General features: G+C 42.2%; 2 protein-coding genes across 4 annotated transcripts; both read left to right on the top strand.

The window, feature by feature from the left end:
* Nucleotides 1-9,850: 9,850 nt before the first annotated feature.
* Nucleotides 9,851-13,089, top strand: LOC307010236 (zona pellucida sperm-binding protein 3-like). 2 transcript variants are annotated; one of them, XM_079634744.1, is made up of 8 exons: nucleotides 9,851-10,550; nucleotides 11,071-11,189; nucleotides 11,267-11,370; nucleotides 11,454-11,631; nucleotides 11,769-11,886; nucleotides 11,971-12,053; nucleotides 12,133-12,224; nucleotides 12,297-13,089. In XM_079634744.1, the coding sequence occupies exons 1-8, from the start codon at nucleotides 10,005-10,007 to the stop codon at nucleotides 12,365-12,367; spliced, it is 1,311 nt and encodes a 436-aa protein (XP_079490870.1). In that variant the 5' UTR covers nucleotides 9,851-10,004; the 3' UTR covers nucleotides 12,368-13,089. The 2 variants fall into 2 exon arrangements, with proteins under 2 accessions (XP_079490870.1, XP_079490869.1); XM_079634743.1 differs by having other exon boundaries at nucleotides 9,905-10,550; nucleotides 11,968-12,053; nucleotides 12,297-12,886.
* A 2,929-nt stretch (nucleotides 13,090-16,018) lies between these two features.
* LOC307010232 (zona pellucida sperm-binding protein 3-like) lies at nucleotides 16,019-19,563 on the top strand. Of its 2 annotated transcripts, none has more exons than XM_079634734.1 (8): nucleotides 16,019-16,669; nucleotides 17,944-18,062; nucleotides 18,138-18,241; nucleotides 18,325-18,502; nucleotides 18,641-18,758; nucleotides 18,840-18,925; nucleotides 19,002-19,093; nucleotides 19,167-19,519. In XM_079634734.1, the coding sequence occupies exons 1-8, from the start codon at nucleotides 16,124-16,126 to the stop codon at nucleotides 19,235-19,237; spliced, it is 1,314 nt and encodes a 437-aa protein (XP_079490860.1). In that variant the 5' UTR covers nucleotides 16,019-16,123; the 3' UTR covers nucleotides 19,238-19,519. The 2 variants fall into 2 exon arrangements, with proteins under 2 accessions (XP_079490860.1, XP_079490861.1); XM_079634735.1 differs by having other exon boundaries at nucleotides 16,077-16,669; nucleotides 18,843-18,925; nucleotides 19,167-19,563.
* Nucleotides 19,564-20,287: the final 724 nt, after the last annotated feature.

Genomic DNA, 20,287 nt, shown 5'->3' with positions numbered 1-20,287 from the left:
TTCCTAACCGACGACGAAGACTTAACAGAGCAGCCATCAAGTGTTAGACAGTACTCTAGGTTATTACGTGTGGAAGTTTTTTGTCCAATAATTAGAATCTCTGTTTTTTCTGAATTTAGTAGTAGGAAATTACTAGTCATCCAATTTTTTATATCAGCTATGCATTCCGTTAATTTTGTGAATTGGTAGGTTTCGTTAGGTTTTGAAGAAATATACAGCTGAGTATCGTCGGCATAACAGTGAAAGCTAATTCCATGTTTCCTAATGATATCTCCTAATGGTAGCATGTACAGAGTGAACAGCAGCGGTCCTAGTACTGAGCCTTGTGGTACGCCATACTGAACTTGTGATTGATAAGACATCTCTTCATTTACTGCTACAAACTGATAACGGTCAGATAAGTATGATTTAAACCATGCTAGTGCAATTCCACTAATGCCAACATAATGTTCGAGTCTATTTAAAAGGATGTTGTGGTCAATGGTGTCAAATGCAGCACTAAGATCAAGTAACACTAATAGAGAGATACAACCACGATCGGATGATAAGAGCAAATCATTTGTGACTCTAACGAGAGCTGTCTCGGTACTATGGTACGGTCTACATCCGGATTGAAAATCCTCGCAGATATCATTTCTTTCAAGAAAGGAACACAGTTGTGAGGATACTGCTTTTTCTAATATCTTTGACAGAAATGGCAGATTAGAGATCGGCCTGTAATTGACTAGTTTTGTAGGATCAAGTTGCTGTTTTTTAACAAGCGGTTTAATCATAGCTAGCTTAAAGGTTTTTGGTACGTATCCTAGAGACAAAGATGAATTAATGATATTAAGAAGAGGATCTATGACATCTGGAAGCATCTCTTTCAGCAGCTTAGTCGGTATAGGGTCTAACATGCACGTTGTCGATTTAGATGATTTGACGAGTTTGCAAAATTCTTCCTCTCCTATAGCAATGAATGAATCAAATTTTCCCTCAGGGAGACTACAATGCACTTCCTGATGCGATACTGTATTAGACGGTTGCATAGTTATAATTTTGTCCCTGATATTATCGATCTTATAAGTGAAGAAGTTCATAAAGTCATTACTGCTGTGTTTCTTGGAAACTTCTGGGCTTGAAGCTTTCTTTTTCGTTAGTTTAGCCACTGTTTCAAATAAATACCTAGGATTATGTTTATTTTCTTCTAATAGGGTTGAAAAATAAGCAGATCTAGCAGCTTTTAAAGCCTCTCTGTAAGCAATCGAGCTCTCCTTCCATGAAATCTGAAACACCTCTAGTTTTGTTTTCTTCCAGTTGCGCTCCATTTTTCTGGCTGCTCTCTTAAGGGCCTGAGTGTGTGTGTGTGTGTGTGTGTGTGTGAGTGTGCTCGTTGTGCCACGGCGTTGGACTATGTTCTTTAATCTTCTTTAAGCGCAGCGGAGCAACTATGTCTAAAGTGCTGGAAAAGAGAGAGTTAAAAGTTTCTGTTGCAATATCAAGTTCTTCTAAGCTATCCGGGATGCTGAGATGATGAAACTGATTTGGAAGATTATTGATAAAGCAATCTTTAGTGGCAGAAGTGATTGGTCTAACATATTTATAACACGGAGTCGGCTTTGCAGCCTTGGCTAAATGTAATTTACACAAGACTAGATAGTGATCTGAGATGTCATCGCTCTGCTGCAGTATTTCAACGGCATCAACATCTATTCCATGTGATATTAGATCTAGAGTATGATTACGGCAATGAGTCGGTCCTGACACGTGTTGTCTAACTCCAATTGAGTTTACAATGTCTTTAAATGCCAATCCCAATGCATCTTTTTCATTACCAATGTGTATATTGAAATCACCAACAATTAGTACTTTATCTGCAGCCAATACTAATTCTGATAGAAAGTCAGCAAATTCTTTGATAAAGTCTGTATGGTGCCCTGGTGGCCTGTATACAGTAGCCAGCAGAATTTTCAAACGTGATTTATCGTTTACACTATATATTTTTACATTAAGCACCAACACTTCAAAAGAATTATATTTACAACTAGATTTCTTAGTGGTTTTGAAAATATTACTATAAATTACAGCAACACCTCCTCCTTTGCGTTTCAGACGAGGTTCATGTTTATAACCGTAATCTTGTGGGGTTGACTCATTTAAAGCAATGTAATCGTTTGGTTTTAGCCAGGTTTCTGTTAAACACAGCACATCTAGGTTATAATCTGTAATCATATCATTAACTATTAGCGCTTTTGAAGTAAGAGATCGAATATTCAGCAACCCAAGCTTTATCATTTGCTCATTTGTATTATATCTGTTTTTTATTTGTTGAACATCAATTAAATTTTTAACCTTAGATGGGTTTGAACGTTTTTTGGATTTCCAAGTTCGGGGAACAGACACAGTCTCTCTTGGTGACGTGAGGCCGCTAGCAGACGGTCGGTTAAGCCAGTCTGTCTGCTTCCTGACCTGAGGCCCAGATTGTCATGTTTTATCTCTAAGACTATGAGCCAAATTACTAGAGAGAAGAGCAGCACCATCCCAGGAGGGATGAATACCATCTCTTTTCAACAGGTCAGGTTTGCCCCAAAAACTTTTCCAATTGTCTATGAATTCTATATTATTTCGTGGACACCACCCAGACAGCCAGCCATTGAGTGAACACAATCTACTAACTATCTCATCACTCCGGCGAACAGGAAGGGGGCCAGAGCAGATTACAGTGCTTGACATCGTACTTGCAAGTTCACACACCTCTTTAATATTAATTTTGGTGATCTCCGACTGGCGGAGTCGAACATCATTAGTGCCGACGTGAATAATATTCTTAGAGAATTTACGTTTAGCATTAGCCAGCACTTTCAAATTTGCTTTGATGTCAGGCGCTCTGGCTCCCGGCAAACATGTGACTATGGTGGCTGGTGTCTCTATTTTCACGTTCCGTGTAATAGAATCGCCAATAACTAGGGCACAATCAGAATAATTCTCAGTGGGTGTTTCACTGAGCGGGGCAAATCGATTTGTTATCGGAACGGAAAAGTGTTTTTTTGATCCGCGACTAGAGCGATCTCTCACTGTCACCCATCTGCCCTGCTGCACGGGCTCTACTTCAGCCGGAACCGACTCATGTAAAGAATTAACTAGGCTAGGCGCATCCAAAATAGTATCTAAAGCTCTAGCACTCTTCTTACTATTCTCGATTAAAGTTTGGATGCGTATCTCTAGTTCTGAAATCTTCTCCGTCAGCCTGACTGTCTCCTTGCATTTATCACATATAAATCCTATATTGCCGACAGAGAAGGCTATGGTAAACATGTGACATGAAGTGCAGGTGACAATAACAGGAGAAGACATTACTCACCGTGTTTGTTGACTGATTCTTACTCACCTGGGCTTTTATGAACTCAAAGGCGCGGGCGCGCGAGAGAAAAATAAATAACTGAGCGCACGGGTGGTGCGTTAAAAGGCTAGCGAGTTAGCGTGTTGTGCTGACAATAACGGAAGCTAGCAATGTCAGGTTAATCTGAGATGTTGAGTAAGCTGTATTTAGTAGTATAAACAACTAGAATTTATAATAAATGATGGTTCAAAACAGAAAGAAACACGAAGCTAATACGAGGCTTAGACGCAGCAAACAAACTCACAGCAGCAGCAGCAGTCACAGCGGGGCAGACAGGAGCAGACAGTGTAGTTAAAGTACACTGTAACTAACCATTACTCTTTTGATGCAAGTACATAGTTAAAGAAACCTAATATAAAGTGGGTCCAAAAAAGGATTACTTTAAAATGCAGTGCAATCATCTATTATCTTTAGTACAATAAAGTCAAAACTTCACAATTGTGTCACCGTTTACCCCTCATGTAGCTCCAAACTTAGCCTTTTTTCTTTTGAAACATGAAAAGCGGCATTATAAAAATTTCAAAGTTACTGATTTTTCCATACAATGAAAAGCAGGCCGATCAGTAGCTGCCATTTTCTGCTGTGGTTTTGTTACATACAAATACAATGTTGAATAATTTGAGCTCTGATTCCCTTCAATACAGCAGGAACAATAGTCCTAGATTTTTATACTGCACTCTAAAAAATGCTGAGTTGTTTCAACCCAATTTTGGGTCAAATATGGACAAACCCAACGGCTGCATGAGTTTGTCCATATTTGACCCAAAATTGGGTTGAAACAACTCAGCATTTTTTAGAGTGTGTACACACTGTATATTTTATCTCCTAACCCTACCCCTGTCTGCCCTTAAAAATTCATAATACAGAATTTTTTTTTATCGCTTCCGCGTCTCCATGCGAACCGGAATTATGTTGACAACGTTTTATCTGTATAGAGGTAAAGGGAAGGAGGCCTTCACTGGGGAGAGGCTAGTTGACACTTCAGGACTGCGTTGTCGTCGTGTCCAGGCGAAGGTCCTTTATCAGATCTGGATACGGCGGACTGCGGTTAACCTCGGGATAAACAGAGGGGCAAATTTGGCCAGGATGCCGGGGTTACACCCCTACTCTTGCGAAAGACATCCTGGGGTTTTTGGTGACCACAGAGAGTCAGGACCTCGGTTTAACGTCTCATCCGAAGGACGATGCTCTTTGACAGTATAGTGTCCCCGTCACTACACTGGGGCGTTAGGACCCACACAGACCACAGGGTGAGCGCCCCCTACTGGTTCTGGTACACTAACACCTCTTCCAGCAGCATCCTGGTTTTCCCAGGAGTCTCCCATCCAGACCCTGACCAGCTCAGCCCTGCTTAGCTTCAGTGGGCAACCGGTCTTGGGCTACAGGGTGATATGGCTGCTGATTAAGCCTAACATTGAATTATAGATGTAACGTAAATGACTCGGACTCTGGGTCCATGCGAATTAGCTCAATAGGGAATTTTGGAAATATTAATAATCATAACTCATGGTCATAATTAATAAATCGCACATACATTTACTTTATCAATTTTCGGTATTTACCTATTAACTGATCTGGTCTCGTTTTTAAAATCAGTCACTTGTCCACCAAGTGTACCTATGTAAGATAGCTTATCACAGATCAGCAAAGGGTATTACCGTGTTTACAAACTCCAAGAAAGTTTATCTTCTGGCCATGAACATAAGACTTTCTGAGTTTATGAATTAAAACTACTCAAAGTAGTCTATAATATCGAGCGTGTAGCTTAATTAGATCTTTGGCATTTCAGTGACTTCATACAGTCAAAGTATGAATGGGTTTTACTTTTAATAAATGTCAAAACTAGAGATTACATGAGCTACAACTATAGGCTAAACGTAAGTAAAAATGCAAACAATAAAACAAACAAACATTTAAACAAACAAGAACATAAGAAATAGCGTGATCAGAGTGGATGAAATGAAAGAGAGAAAATAAGAAGAGAGAAAAGGAATATCTGGTAATAATTACAGACAGGAACCTAATTTCAAGAGACACCTGGAATCAGCTTTAAAGAGGTCAATACTTGCTAGTTTGTTCTCTGTTCGGGTGATGCTGAGAGGCAGGGAGCACGGACGGTGTCCTGTTTCTGCTGCGTCTTCCGGTGTCGCGGGAAGCTTAAAAGGCTCACTGAATGTAACATTTACCGGAAAATAAGATTCATCTCCCGTGAAGGAAGAGGCAAATAACTTAGTTGCAAGAACGGCAGCTACGACTCAAACATGTGTTGTCCGAGGGAGCAGGCTGGTGCCCTTCTCAGATGTTCCTTGGAGAAGCGTTGCGTGGGGGAGAAGAGGCAGGAGGTGAGGTCAGAGAGCGAGAAGCTCGCTGGAGATGCTTGTTTTCTTCAAGAGCGGTAAGAGAGTTGGATAGCGTTGGATAGCCAAAAGTCAGAGAAGAGAGGGAGAAAATAGCTTTTAAAGACATATGTTTACGCCTTCTTTTTGGGACAACAGCAAATAGGATCTTCTGATCTGGAGCGGGAAAGATGTTTCTTTGTTTTATGAAGAAACGCCTACTTTGACTATGTCATGTGAGATATCAAGTTTTAACATTCATATCTAGAAATATGGTATTTCCTAGAATAAATGCATATTATTGTATTTTGGAGTCAAGATTTGACTCTGACATGTTTTTCCCATTACAATGACACCTCGAATGACGTTTTTTTACATGAAAGAAATACAGGGTTACATAATTTCCTCATACTCACTAGCGTAGTGATTTTGATTAACCTAATACCGTTGCATAGATACTTCAGACATTATCTTGACCAATTATACCGCTCTCTCTTCTTCTGGCCTTCACTGCTGCTTCTTCGGGTTGATGTCTGTGGGGACCCCATGGGCCCCGACAGGCTGTGACCACCCTCTGCTAGGCCTTCACTCTCCCAACAGAGTCAGACTGTATTCTCTTCAATCCAACTCAGAGGAAAACTGCAACTTTTCCATTACTGAATGGGCAGCCATCTACTCTTCCGACTTACTCACTCCTTGGATGCATGCGTGGCCTCTCCAGCCCAGGGCCGGCAGGTCATAATCTGCATGTGCTCAGCCATGTGCTCATGGAGAGAGAGAAAACCTTCAACCAGGACAGAGTCGAACTAACCATGCAAATTCAGCAAATATTAGATTAGTTATGTTTGTAATTTTTGTTAATAAAACTTGTGCCCAAAACGTATTTGCTTGCAATAAAGCTTACTTTACGATTTAGATTTTGACTACAGGCTCTTAGTAGTACTCTACAGTAAGAAAGACATTTCCCTTCCCCGGAAATAAATTTTTCTTAGAATTAATAAACAATTAACGCTGAGTGTTCACGGGACGAACAGGTGGGTTGATTGTAATATTAATTTGACTATATTAAGTTAATTATATTAACTGATCCAAATATGCATAATCAATTATAACCAGTTAATATTGATTATTAATATTTCATAGAGTTAATTCGTTACAACCCGTTAACTATTATAAGTGATAATGCATGTCTTATCTTAAAAGTCTTATCTTCAAATCGCATTCTTCTTCTTCTGAGGTAAATCCAGTGTTGGATCGGCCTCATATGAAGCAATCCGAGCGGCGTTACCGCGGCTGTAGATGCCATATGCCCCAGGAGCCTCTGGAAAAGTTTCAGTGGTGCCCCTGTTCCGTGTCTGAGCGCGCTCACGCAGTTCAACACTGACTGGACGCAGGCCTTGGTGAGGCACGCTGTCATGTTGAATGAGTCCAGCTCCATACCGAGAAAAGAGATCCTCTGCCCGGCGGTGAGTTTGCTCTTTTCCAAGTTTACCCAAAGCCCCAGGTGGCTGAGGTGACTGAGGACCATGTCCCTGTGTTCACACAACTGTTCTCTCGACTAGGCTAGAATTAGCCAGTCGTCGAGGTAGTTGAGAATGCGAACTCCATACTCACACATGGGAGCAATGGCCGCCTCCACGACTTTCGTAAAGACACGGGGCGACAGGGCCAGCCCGAAGGTAAGACTTTGTACTGATATGCCCGTCCCTCGAACGCAAAACGAAGAAACGATCTGTATCGAGTACGGATGAGTACTGATGATGGTCTGATAGTATGGATGAGCCAGCGAGACGGGCTGGGAAGCGCTAGCCAGGCTCCCAGACACTGTGCAAGCGGGACCAATGCCACCACAGACGTACCCGAGGTGGGGCAGCGCGGCTGAATGCAAGGACCCGACTCAGATGGCATGGCGGCCCGGAGTGGGGTTTGAGTGTGTGGTGCAACACGTACCTGCTTCCGTCGAAGGGCAGAGTGAGTGAGCGGTGAATGAGGGGCTTGAGGGTGACAAGGCATAGCGTCGTCGACCGCCAAGCACGCACTCTTGGGGGCCAGAGTTTCTGGGCGGCCGAGAACTGCTGGGCAAAGCCCTCGACCACTCCGCCGAATATCCCAACCTGGGAAAGAGGGGCATCCAGGAATCGATATTTATCGTTGTGTCCCTCATATCCGCCAGGTTGAGCCAAAGGTGGCGTTCCTGGACCACCAAGGTGGACATTGCCTGACCAACGGAACGTGCAGTTTCTTTCGTTGCCCGGAGGGTTTGTAAGCCTTCGCCGAGAGACCAGACAAAAACTTACAAGCCTTGGACAGGAGGCGTGGATTACCCCGCCAAGAGGAAGCAGACACTGGACACAGCTGCATCACAACGGCACGCTCCACTGGCAGGAAATCCACATATCCCTTAGCTGCTCCGCCAATGAGGGTGGTGAGGAGGGAGGAGCCACTAGGATGGCTTCTGGCACTAACCGTCCACGTTCTAGTGAGCTCCTCATGCACTTCCGGAAAGAATGGTACCGGGGTGGCGCGCTGAGAACCAGCACGGCCCGCCCCAAGAAACCAATCGTCCAGCCGGGAAGGTTCGGGACGTGGTGGAGGGCTCCACACAAGCCCGACCTTCTCGGCAGCCCGGGAAAGAATAGCCGCCCACTCGCGGCCACTCGCTGATCGCGCCGTCACACCAACACTGGAACAGAGAGTCTTCAGAGCCTTCAACGCTCGTAGAGTCTGTAGAATTCTGAAGTCAAACAGAAAGCTCGGCTCCGAAGTGAAAGATAATGAGTGCGTGCGCCCGCTTCCTGTTTATACCCGCGCTGCGGTGCGGGGCATGTGCCGCAATGGCTTGTTCTGTAGACACTCGAAGATGATAGGGCTCCCTGAAGTGATTCCAATTACGTCGTCACGTTGATGTTATGTCGAACGTGAGCGACTGAAAGGGAACTACAAACACAAGTAAAAAGTGTTAAAAGAAACTACAAAACATGCCGCACGGTGAGAGGTTTAGATAAAGGTTTGAGTGACTACTCAAAATTTAACCTGATAGAAAAATATTTATATAATGTTATCAATGTTATATTTCATCTGCAATAACAACGTGGACTTTTATAAAGATCCTTTTGGCAATTCACTTTTAAATGCATTTGTATTTGTATATGAGGAGAATCTCTGCATTCTGCAACTGCAGATCAACGTGCTTTTGTATTTCTCTCCGATACAGTAGGAAATTAAATGAAATGTGGAGGATTTTATCTTTGACAAGATGATTGACAGGCCAGTTTGTATGATAGGATACGTGTAAATAAGTGACAGAGAGCAACCGTTAAAGACGCAATTGTATGACGTGATAGTATTTCCCAAAGCTTGTCTACTCTTTTGTTACACACTCAAAAGTATGCACTTTTCTTCACAAAAAGAGTACATATTTTTAGGGCGTAGTATAAGTAGGCGAATTGAGACGCAGCACATGTCAGGTAACTGCAGTCTCATGTAAATAAAAAAGGCGCTTTTCTTGCTTAATACAAACATAAATTTTTTTTTTATTGTGTCTTTTGTTACATAGGGACTACTAAAAAGACATTTATACGTTTATTTTAAAATGCAAAGTACTTGAAATCCAAATGTTTAAATAATGCTCTGTAAACAAAATGTGCTCTGTAAACTTTTTAACATTTTACATTGCTACACTAAAAGTTTGTTCCATTGGGTAATCAAAAGTTCTACACACACTTGCGGTCTTCAAGCCCACTTGAACACTTCGATCAAAGACTTCTTTGTACTAATTGTTCTTGGCTATGTTGCTCTCTTCTGTTGCCATCTTTCTCTTTCTCTCTCTCTTTCCTTTCTCTCACATTTACTTTGTTTTAGATAATTCACGTTTGTTTATTTTTGTTCATATGATGTGTATATATGTGATATGCTCTGTCTCTGTTTTTAGGGTTTTTTAACATTCTGTCAAGGGTCTACAGATGAAAAATAGCCATTTGGGCTAATTCTGGCACGTTTACATTTATGTTTATTAATGTGCATTGCCCCTATATAAAAAAAAAATAAAAAAATAAAAAACAAAGACCGGAAATACTGTAGGTCATGTAAGTGGACAAGTGGTCCAGTACAAATATGCAAGTATGGGTATTTGGACATGCGCATGGTGCTTCCCCAAGATGCATACACTCTACAGGTCCAGAGGAGAATCAAGGATAATCAATTAAGGTAAAAGGGGTGGAGCCACCTTAACTCAAAGCTGTACAAAATGGCAAAGCCAAGTGCTGGTGTTTGTGTCAAAATTTACTAGAATGGGGTTCCTGAAAGTTGTCTTAGTGGTGGTTGTGATCGTTGCATTTGATCTGCCTGATGTCTTGGGAAGTTTGAGGTACAGTCATAGTCCAAGAAGCATGGGGCCAAAATCCGATCCAGCTTCCAGAAGTCCGGCCCTTTTTCCTCTAGGGCTATGGAACCCTTTACAAGTGGCTTCTCAGTTTCAGAATCCTTTGGGTCCTGACTCCAAAAGCCTTGCGCAGGAGCCTTTTGGCCTTCAGGAGAAGCAGCTGTTGCAGGGTCCAGTGAAGCCTTTGGATTGGAGGTATCCCATCGTTCCCGAGGTGCAGAGCGAGATGGCGGTGGACTTCCAGTTGAGGCAACCTGTGACTCCCAGCAGCGTAGCGGTTCAATGTGGCGAGAACCGGGTTCTCATAGAGGTCCAGCAGGACTTTTTCAGCAATGGTCAGTTGATCCAGCCAACTGGTCTGTTTTTAGGTGGATGTCCTGTTGTTGGTCAGGATCCTGGGTCAAGAGTGCTCCTCTTTGAATATGAATTACAGGACTGCAACAGTGTACTGATGGTAAGAACAGAGACATCTTAATGGGTTATTTGAAAAGGTCCTCTGAGACAACACGGAAAGTCAGTTCACTTGGTTTTACAATGCCAGGGCAGCTAAGACCAATTTTTATCTATTTGACTGGGTAAATCCTGAGTTTTCAAGCTACTTTCCTTTAAATAACTATTCAAACCAACATCTGATGTAAACTAACCCATAAATGGTCTGAAAGGAGCTTAAGAAACTAACAATAAATATTGGGCCTTGACACCGTTAAAGAGTTTTTACCCTGGAACAACATTTACAATCCTTAGTGCATGTCTCTAAAACATTGACTATTTCTGGCAACACCGGAGCTTCTGAGGGCAGCTGTGGTGATGTGAAGAATTTACTAATTGGGGATTTGCTCTTTAGGAATTCCAACATATTGCACAGTGCACCATCTCCCATTCATAGCAATCTGCGTGCATGGTCTTGGTGTATGTATAAGACGTATGTATAAGTCTTTGGGATGACCCTCTTGGTAACCACAATCTTTTTACAGATGAATGAGGATGAGCTTGTCTACACCTTCTCTCTTACCTACACCCCTGAGGCGCTTGCAGGTACTCCGATTACCCGGACCGATGGTGCAATTGTTGGTGTTCAATGCCATTATCAAAGGTAGGGGATCTCTGTGACTTTGTGCACTTTCTCGTACAACTGGGAGACCATTTAATGGGTACTTTCATGAACCGCAGGCTCCAAAATGTAAGCAGTGATGCCTTGAGGCCAACATGGGTCCCGTATGCCTCAACAGAGGCTGGTGAAGAAGTCTTGCTGTTCTCCCTGAAGATCATGATGGGTTGGTGCATGTTTTTTATTTCAATAAAATTAACCTTTACCCTTGCTATTGTGGCTGTGCCTAAAATGTGTTTTTGTGTGTAGATGATTGGTTCTATCAGAGGCCTTCATACACCTATTTCCTGGGTGGCGTTATTAACATCGAGGCATCTGTGAAGCAGTACAATCATGTTCCTCTGCGTGTGTTTGTGGGTAGCTGTGTGGCCACTCAAGTACCTGATGTGAACTCTCTTCCGAGATATTCCTTCATTGAGAATCACGGGTAAGGTCATGGCCCTTGATGCGGTAGGACTGTTTAAGTAGCCTTTTGTAACCACTGTCACAGAGACATGGGTAAGGTCTAGTTGCTTGATGCTCTACAGTTGACATCATGAGTTTCTCTTTGTGATTTGTCGTCAGGTGCTTTGTGGATGCCAAAACTACAGCTTCCAGCTCTCGCTTCATGCCTCGGTCCCAGGTTGACAAAATCCAGTTCCAGCTAGAGGCGTTTATGTTCCAGGAGGGCAACAGTCCTTCTGTATGTACTACGAACATCATGAGTTAACCTGCCTTCTCCTCCCATCTGCTTTGATTTTGTGACTTGTCTTTCATCCTTTAGCAGGTCTACATAACATGTATTCTGAAGGCAACTCTTGCTTCTGCACCCAGTGACGCTCAGCGCAAATCCTGTTCCTTTGCTAATGGGTACGTGAAGTGTTTTTTGGGGGGCGGAGGTTAAGCTGACTTTTCTCATGTTGAAGGCTCCATGTCTGTTTTGTTGCAGGTGGTTTGCTGCTGATGGAAACGACCAAGTTTGTGGTTGCTGTGACTCAACATGTGGTCCTGATGGTGACTTTGCTGCTTCTCCCTATGGAGGTTGGTTGCGTTTTCTCTTTCTAAGGTTGCTTTTTATTCAAGTCTAACTTTGCTCTTTTTTTTTTTCTATAGGCACTCAGTGGGAAGGCAAGGCCTCACTTGGTCCTGTAATGGTTCAAGGGCAAAAGAGAGGTTCTCAATAAAACTGATGAATCATTCCTTGGTTGTACCTGACTTGTCATTTTGCTGCATGTCTGGTTTAACTACTTTTGGCTTTGGAAAAAGTGCCCTTTTCTTGCCAATGTGGTGAACCTGATAGTCGCCCTGTACTTCAAGTCCCATATAGCATTCAACCATAGGGTTCCTGAAGTTATCAACTTAGTTTCTCCATAGGGAGTTTAAAATGATCAACCTTTTAAAGACCGCCGGTGAAAGCTCAAGGTTATGCGTTTGAAGCAATTGTTTTTTCCAATTTGTTTAACAGAAGAATTCCTGGTGAAAATCATTACCACTGAGGCATTTATGTAGCGCTTTTATTTGTACAACTGTACACAAAGCGCTTCACAATCATATCAGGGGATATCCCCTCAACCACTACCAGTGTGCAGCATCCACTTGAATGTAACTTGACACCTTGTCTCATTTAGTATACGTGATTCAATGAATGTGCAAATGAGCCCCGCCTCCACTCACAGCAGCTCAGGGATCCTCCACTTGTTGACAATCACACTGATCTAATTGGTTACATGGTAGTTTGACATCAGAAACACTTGAGATTTCAAACCATGTTAGACTGTCTTTGGTTCACTGCAGTTTAAGAAGAAAATACTCCGCAATGGTGTGAGTTATGAATTTGCACATGGTTTCTTAAAGCATATTAAAAGCACCATAGATGCATACAACATTTAAAGCTTGATTTTTCACCACAAGGGGACTAGAAGTGCAGAAGGAATGGTTTCTTTACGAAGGAATTTTGAAATGATCAGTCGCTCCAATTTCTTTGTCACTCACAGCAAGCTCAAGTCTATGAGCCGTACAATGCCAGGGACAGTGACACCAGGGAACAGGGCTTGCATTCAAGCTACTTCCCCGCTTTAAAGTCCAAACATCAGAGTTCCAGAATTCCTTAATAAAAAATAAAAAAAACATTTCCTCTGCACTTTCAAGTCCCCTTGTGGTGAAAATCAAGCTTTTAATATTTGTCTATGTGAGATTTTTAATATGCTTCAAGACCAACCATGTGCAAATTCATAACTAAATTTAATTTAAAAAAATTATACAGGGACCATGTGACATCCGATGAATCCTGCTGACTTAAACATTTACATGAGTCTCTGTACATGAACATGGTAAACTGAAGCAAACACCTTGGAAATGGGCACAAAGGTGTGTGACCGTTCACATCTCTCTTTTTAGATCAGTGTGCTCAATGTGCTTTATTGTCTTTTGAATCTAAGGACTATGTTGTGTTGTAAAAAATCCAAAAAACATCCTTTTTTAAATCTCTCCTTTGTTTATAGTTCTCTCACAGTCCCACCTGATAGGGCCATTATGGGAGGGTCTTTTAGCCTAGAAATCTAGACGCACCCTAGCGGCATCGAAATGTATTTTGCAGCCAGGACAGTCTTGCAACTCTCCATAGACCTTCTAGCTGCAAAAACCTAAATTGGGTCAGGCCAATCACGTCGTGTAAAGAGTAGGCGGGGCGGGCTTAACATATGACGACAGAGTTGCGACGGCTGCCACTTGAAAACAAAGAATGGCGGCTGCGGATGGAGAACAGCGGTCTTTCGAATCGGCTTTGGCCGCGACTCTGGAGGACTTGGAGTTAAGTTTTTCTTTAAGAAAAGAGCAAAGAACGGCACTTAAGTCATTCTTAAAAAAGGAAGAAGTGTTCGGAGTTTTGCTGGACCGGATCTTTGCCGCTCTGACTACGTGACCTTCTTCGTTGCTCTGGTTGGTTGTAGCGCTATCCTATTGCGTGCAGAGGGATATGGAGAGACAACCGTTTATCCCGCCCCTCGGATTAAGCCGCGTCTATGGAGTTGCCAGACTGAACATCTTGATGTAAGTCTGACTTGCCAGGCTAAGGGTCTTTTTCTTCCCATGTGAAAAAGCATCAATATTTATGATGATTCATTATTTTCAATAATACGCATCAATATTTATGATGGTTCACGCCTCCTCGCAGAGAGCTTTCTTTAACAAAACATGTCTTATAAATTTTTAATCAATATATTATTTAATGTGAATGAGTGGGCAGAATGATTTTCACATCGTTTTGAAACAAATACTCTAGACTACGTGATACAATTTTCAAAAGTCTTGTGAACAAATACTGCATTGGTTATCCTTTTGATCTTTTATTCAAAAAATTTGCTCAAATCTAACCTTTCATTGAAGTAAAATAATTGAAAGTCGGGGGTAAATCACATTACGAAATAAATGCTTTTCTCCAAAACCCACTGGCCATAATTATTTGCTCCTTGTTATTAAATACTTTTTACAATCTCCCTTTGCCAAGATAACAGCTCTGAGTTTTCCTCTATAATGCCTGATGAGTTTGGAGAACAACTGATAAGAGATCAGAGACCATCCCTCCATATAGAATCTCTGCAGATCCTTCAGATTCACAAGTTCATGTTGGCGCTTGTTCTCTTCAGTTCACCCCAATCATTTTCTTTTGGGTTCAGTTTAGGGGACTGGGATGGTCATGGCAGAAGCTTCATTTTGTGCTCAGTTACCCATTTTTGTGTTGATTTTGATGTTTGTTTTGGACCGTTGTCCTGATGGAAGATCCAACCATGGCCCTTTATATGATTTCTATCAGAGGCCGTCAGGTTTTTATTTTTTATCTGTTGGTATTTACTAGAATCCATAATGCCATGTGTCTGAACAAGATGTCCAGGACCTCCAGCAAAAAAATAGGCCCACAACATATAAGATCCAGCAGAATATTTAACCGTATTCATGGGGCACTTTTTATCCCTGTTTTTCACCAATCACATCTAGTGGGAACTAGAAACACCCCGAAAACACCCCAGACCCCAGAGCGTTAATACAAACCTAACAATTTTTAATTTTTGTCTTTTGCACAAATTAAATCACTCCCATTCTTCAACAGCTACACTGGTTGCCAATTAAGTCACGCATCACCTACAAGATCCTTCTGCTCACCTACAAATCTCTCCATGGACTCTCACCACAATATATCACAGATCTCCTCCACCCCTACACTCAGTCACGTTCCCTGCGATCCTCTGACAAGGACCTGCTGGACACACCCCGCACCAGGTTACGGACTTTTGGGGACAGGGCTTTCTCTGCCAATGCTCCCAGACTCTGGAACAGCCTACCCCTCCACGTCCACTCTGCCCCATCCCTGCTCATGTTCAAAATGCACCTCAAAACATTTCTTTTCTCTAAGTCCTTTGATTCCTAAACCCCTACCCTTCCCCTTTTTTGTTAAGTGACCTTGGGTACTATGAAAGGCGCTATATAAGTCTAAGTTATTATTATTATTATTATTTTGTTACATAGGGACTACTGAACAGACATTTAAAAGTTTATTTTAAAATGCAGTGCTTTAAATCAAAGTGTGTAAATAAAGCTCTGTAAACTTGCATTTTTGCTAAACTAAAAGTGTGTCCCATTGGGTAATCAAAAGTTGTACACACACTTGCGGTCATCAAGCCCACTTGAACACATGGACCAAAGACCGGAAATACTGTAGGTCATGTAAGTAGACAAGTGTTCAAGTACAACGACGGCAAGTGTGGGTATTTGGACAGGCACATAAAAAAGGGAGAGAGTGGTGCGTCCCCAAAATGCATTCACTCTACAGGTCCAGAGGAGAATCAAGGATAATCAATTAAGGTAAAAGGGGTGGAGCTACCTTAACTCAAAGCTGTACAAAATGGCAAAGCCAAGTGCTGGTGTTTGTGTCAAAGTTTGCTAGAATGGGGTTCCTGAAAGTTGTCTTAGTGGTGGTTGTGATCGTTGCATTTGATCTGCCTGATGTCTTGGGAAGTTTGAGGTACAGTCGTAGTCCAAGAAGCATGTGGCCAAAATCCGATCCAGCTTCCAGAAGTCCGGCCCTTTCTCCTCTAGGCCTCTGGAACCCTTTGCAATTGGCTTCTCAGTTTCAGAATCCTTTGGGTCCTGACCCCAAAAGCCTTGCGCAGGAGCCTTTTGGCCTTCAGGAGAAGCAGCTGTTGCAGGGTCCAGTGAAGCCTTTGGATTGGAGGTATCCCATCGTTCCCGAGGTGCAGAGCGAGATGGCGGTGGACTTCCAGTTGAGGCAACCCGTGACTCCCAGCAGCGTAGCGGTTCAATGTGGCGAGAACCGGGTTCTCGTAGAGGTCCAGCAGGACTTTTTCAGCAATGGTCAGTTGATCCAGCCAACTGGTCTGTCTTTAGGTGGATGTCCTGTTGTTGGTCAGGATCCTGGGTCAAGAGTGCTCATCTTTGAATATGAATTACAGGACTGCAACAGTGTGCTGATGGTAAGAACAGATACATCTTAATGTGTTATTTGAAAAGGTCCTCTGCCACAACAAGGAAAGTCAGTTCACTTGGTTTTACAATGGCAGGGCAGCTAAGACCAATTTGTATCTATTTGACTGGGTAAATCCTGAGTTTTCAAGCTACTTGCCTTTTTAATTACCGTATTTTCCGGACCATAAGTCACACTTTTTTTGTTATAGTTTTGCTGGTCCTGTGACTTATAGTCAGGTGCGACTTTTATCAAAATTAATTCATACTGACTGAGATGAACCAAGAGAAAACATTACCGTCTACAGCCACGAGAGGGCGCTCTAGTTGTTCAGAAGCGACACCGAGGAAGAACTCAATGGATTCAGTGTTGTGTGGAATGAGATTGCGGGGGCTTGGTGAACTTGCTTACCGGTAACTTGTTGGACTTGCTGGCTTTTGTTAATTTAGCCTATTCAGCCTCGCAGGTAAATGTTTTTTATGCTTTTGTGTAGGGTTTCCTGCAGAAAATGTGTCAGTTAAGGTGTAACACAACTTTGTAACTTTTGTGTTAGCCTACGTGTCGCCATACACATTAGCATAAATGCTCCTGATAAATTATTTGTTATTAAAGCATTAACATTCACAATCCACTGTTAATTTAACAAAAGTACGTATCCTGCGTGCATGGTTTGCCATGACTGAATGCACGCTCCCTTAATTCTTAAAAAGCTGACATCAGTTTGCGATCTCCTACGTCTCTGTTATATCAATGAAGACTGCATAATGAATCTTCTATAATATCTTTTATAATCAGAGGATTTGCCAACAAAGTCAGTTGAACACAGTCAGTTGAGCGGTGAGGAGATTCTCTTAAAAGCTTCTTGGCCATTGCGTTCAAGAAATCAACATATGTCTGTGATTGGCTACATCGCTCAACGCTGCAAACATGTTACAAATAGAAACACTGCCCTGTAAATCGTTTCTATTTTGTTTTAGTTTTTGTTGCTTTTCTGCAACAGCTGGATAACAATTTATTGTTTTTTGTTTTATTCATATGTTTATTTAATCGTTTTATTCTCCCGCAGCCCGCACACACATAGTGAGTGCATTAGGGCCTGTTCACATATCGCCTCTAAAAAAACGCACAGAAAACGCTAGGTGCGCCGCGTTCTCCTTTTGCTCTTTAGGAATTCCACCATATTGCACAGTGCACCTTCTCCCATTCATAGCAATATGAGTGCATGGTCTTGGTGTATGTAAAGTATTTGGGATGATCCTCTTGGTAACCACAATCTTTTTACAGATGAATGAGGATGAGCTTGTCTACACCTTCTCTCTTACCTACACCCCTGAGGCGCTTGCAGGTACTCCGATTACCCGGGCCGATGGTGCAATTGTTGGTGTTCAATGCCATTATCAAAGGTAGGGGATCTCTGTGACTTTGCACTTTCTCGTACAACTGGGAGACCATTTAATGGGTACTTTCATGAACCGCAGGCTCCAAAATGTAAGCAGTGATGCCTTGAGGCCAACATGGGTCCCGTATGCCTCAACAGAGTCTGGTGAAGAAGTCTTTCTGTTCTCCCTGAAGATCATGATGGGTTGGTGCATGTTTTCTATTTCAATAAAATTAACCTTTACCCTTGCTATTGTGGCTGTGCCTAAAATGTGTTTTTGTGTGTAGATGATTGGTTCTATCAGAGGCCTTCATACACCTATTTCCTGGGTGGCGTTATTAACATCGAGGCATCTGTGAAGCAGTACAATCATGTTCCTCTGCGTGTGTTTGTGGACAGCTGTGTGGCCACTCAAGTACCTGATGTGAACTCTCTTCCGAGATATTCCTTCATTGAGAATCAAGGGTAAGGTCATGGCCCTTGATGCGGTAGGACTGTTTAAGTTGTCTTTTTTAACCACTGTCACAGAGACATGGGTAAGGTCTAGTTGCTTGATGCTCTACAGTTGACATTCATGAGTTGCTCTTTGTGATTTGTCGTCAGGTGCTTTGTGGATGCCAAAACTACAGCTTCCAGCTCTCGCTTCATGCCTCGGTCCCAGGTTGACAAGATCCAGTTCCAGCTAGAGGCGTTTATGTTCCAGGAGGGCAACAGTCCTTCTGTATGTACTACGAATATCATGAGTTAACCTGCCTTCTCCTCCCATCTGCTTTGGTTTTGTGACTTGTCTGTCATCCTTTAGCAGATCTACATAACATGTATTCTGAAGGCAACTCTTGCTTCTGCACCAAGTGATGCTCAGCACAAATCCTGTTCCTTTGCTAATGGGTACGTGAGGTTTTTTCTGGGGGCGGAGGTTAAGCTGACTTTTCTCATGTTGAAGGCCATGTCTGTTTTGTTGCAGGTGGTTTGCTGCTGATGGAAACGACCAAGTTTGTGGTTGCTGTGACTCAACATGTGGTCCTGATGGTGACTTTGCTGCTTCTCCCTATGGAGGTTGGTAGCGTTTGCTCTTTCTAAGGTTGCTTTTTATGCAAGTGCTCTAACTTGGCTTTTTTCTCCTCTCTAGGGATTCAGTGGGAAGGCAAGGCCTCAGTTGGTCCTGTAATGGTTCAAGGGCAAAAGAGAAGTTCTCAATAAAACTGACAAATCAACCATTGATTGTATCTGACTTGTCATTTTGCTTCATGTGGTGTTTAACTGCTTTTGACTTGGAAAAAGTGCCTCATTTTGTTAATGTGGTGAAACCGACAGTCCTAATGTCCCATTATAGCATGCAACCAAAGGGTTCCAGAAGTTAATAACTTAATTTTAAACTTTGGAGAAAGAGATGAACATTTTAAAGACTGTGAAAGTCCATGTTTATGCTTCTGAAGCCAACTGTTTTTTTTTTTACAATTTGTTTAACAGAAGAATCCCTGCTGAAAATCATTACCAGTGAGGCATTTATATACTGCTTTCATTTGTACTACTGTACACCCAAAGTGCTTCACAATCCCATCAGGGGATCTCTCCTCAACCACTATCAGTGTGCATCCAGTTGGATGATGCGATGGCAGCCACAGTACAATGGCACCAGTGTGCTCACCACATCAGCTATAGGTGGAGAGAAGAGTGATGGATCCGATTCAATGGATGGGAATTATTAGGAGGCCATGATTGGTAAGGGCCAAAGGAGAGAATTTGGCCAGGATTACACTACTTTACAAGTGCCTTTGTTTTTTTTAAATTAACCATAGAGTTAGGACCTCGGTTTAACATCTCATCCGAAGGATGGTGATCTTAAATGTTTTCCATATGAGAAAACCGATTGGGGTGTGTGCATGTACATTGTAGAACAGAACGTCAATGTATCTTAGGAAAATCCTGAAGGAACCAGCAGCGACTTGGTTTTCTGGATTCTGGTTTCATACCTGCAACACTATAGACTGAACATATATGTATGCGCATAATTTTTCAAAAATGGAAGTTTATTTTCGTTGTGTATACAGAGACAATGTTATACGTTTCCAAAACTTGAACTTTGAAAATCTTTTTTAAAGTTTGCTTTTTTTCAGGCCGCAAAATGTTGTCATGTAAATGAACAATGCATTAGTTTTTTTTTTTTTTACTGTGTAATTTAAATGCCCTCTCAATGTGTCAGATAAGAGACAAAGAGCCTGTGCAAAAATCCACTCTTGGTGTCTTGGC

Source organism: Phoxinus phoxinus, assembly GCF_949152265.1.
Source record: "Phoxinus phoxinus genome assembly, chromosome: 14".
Lineage (NCBI taxonomy): Eukaryota > Metazoa > Chordata > Actinopteri > Cypriniformes > Leuciscidae > Phoxinus > Phoxinus phoxinus.
This window is presented reverse-complemented; position numbering and strand designations above follow the sequence as displayed.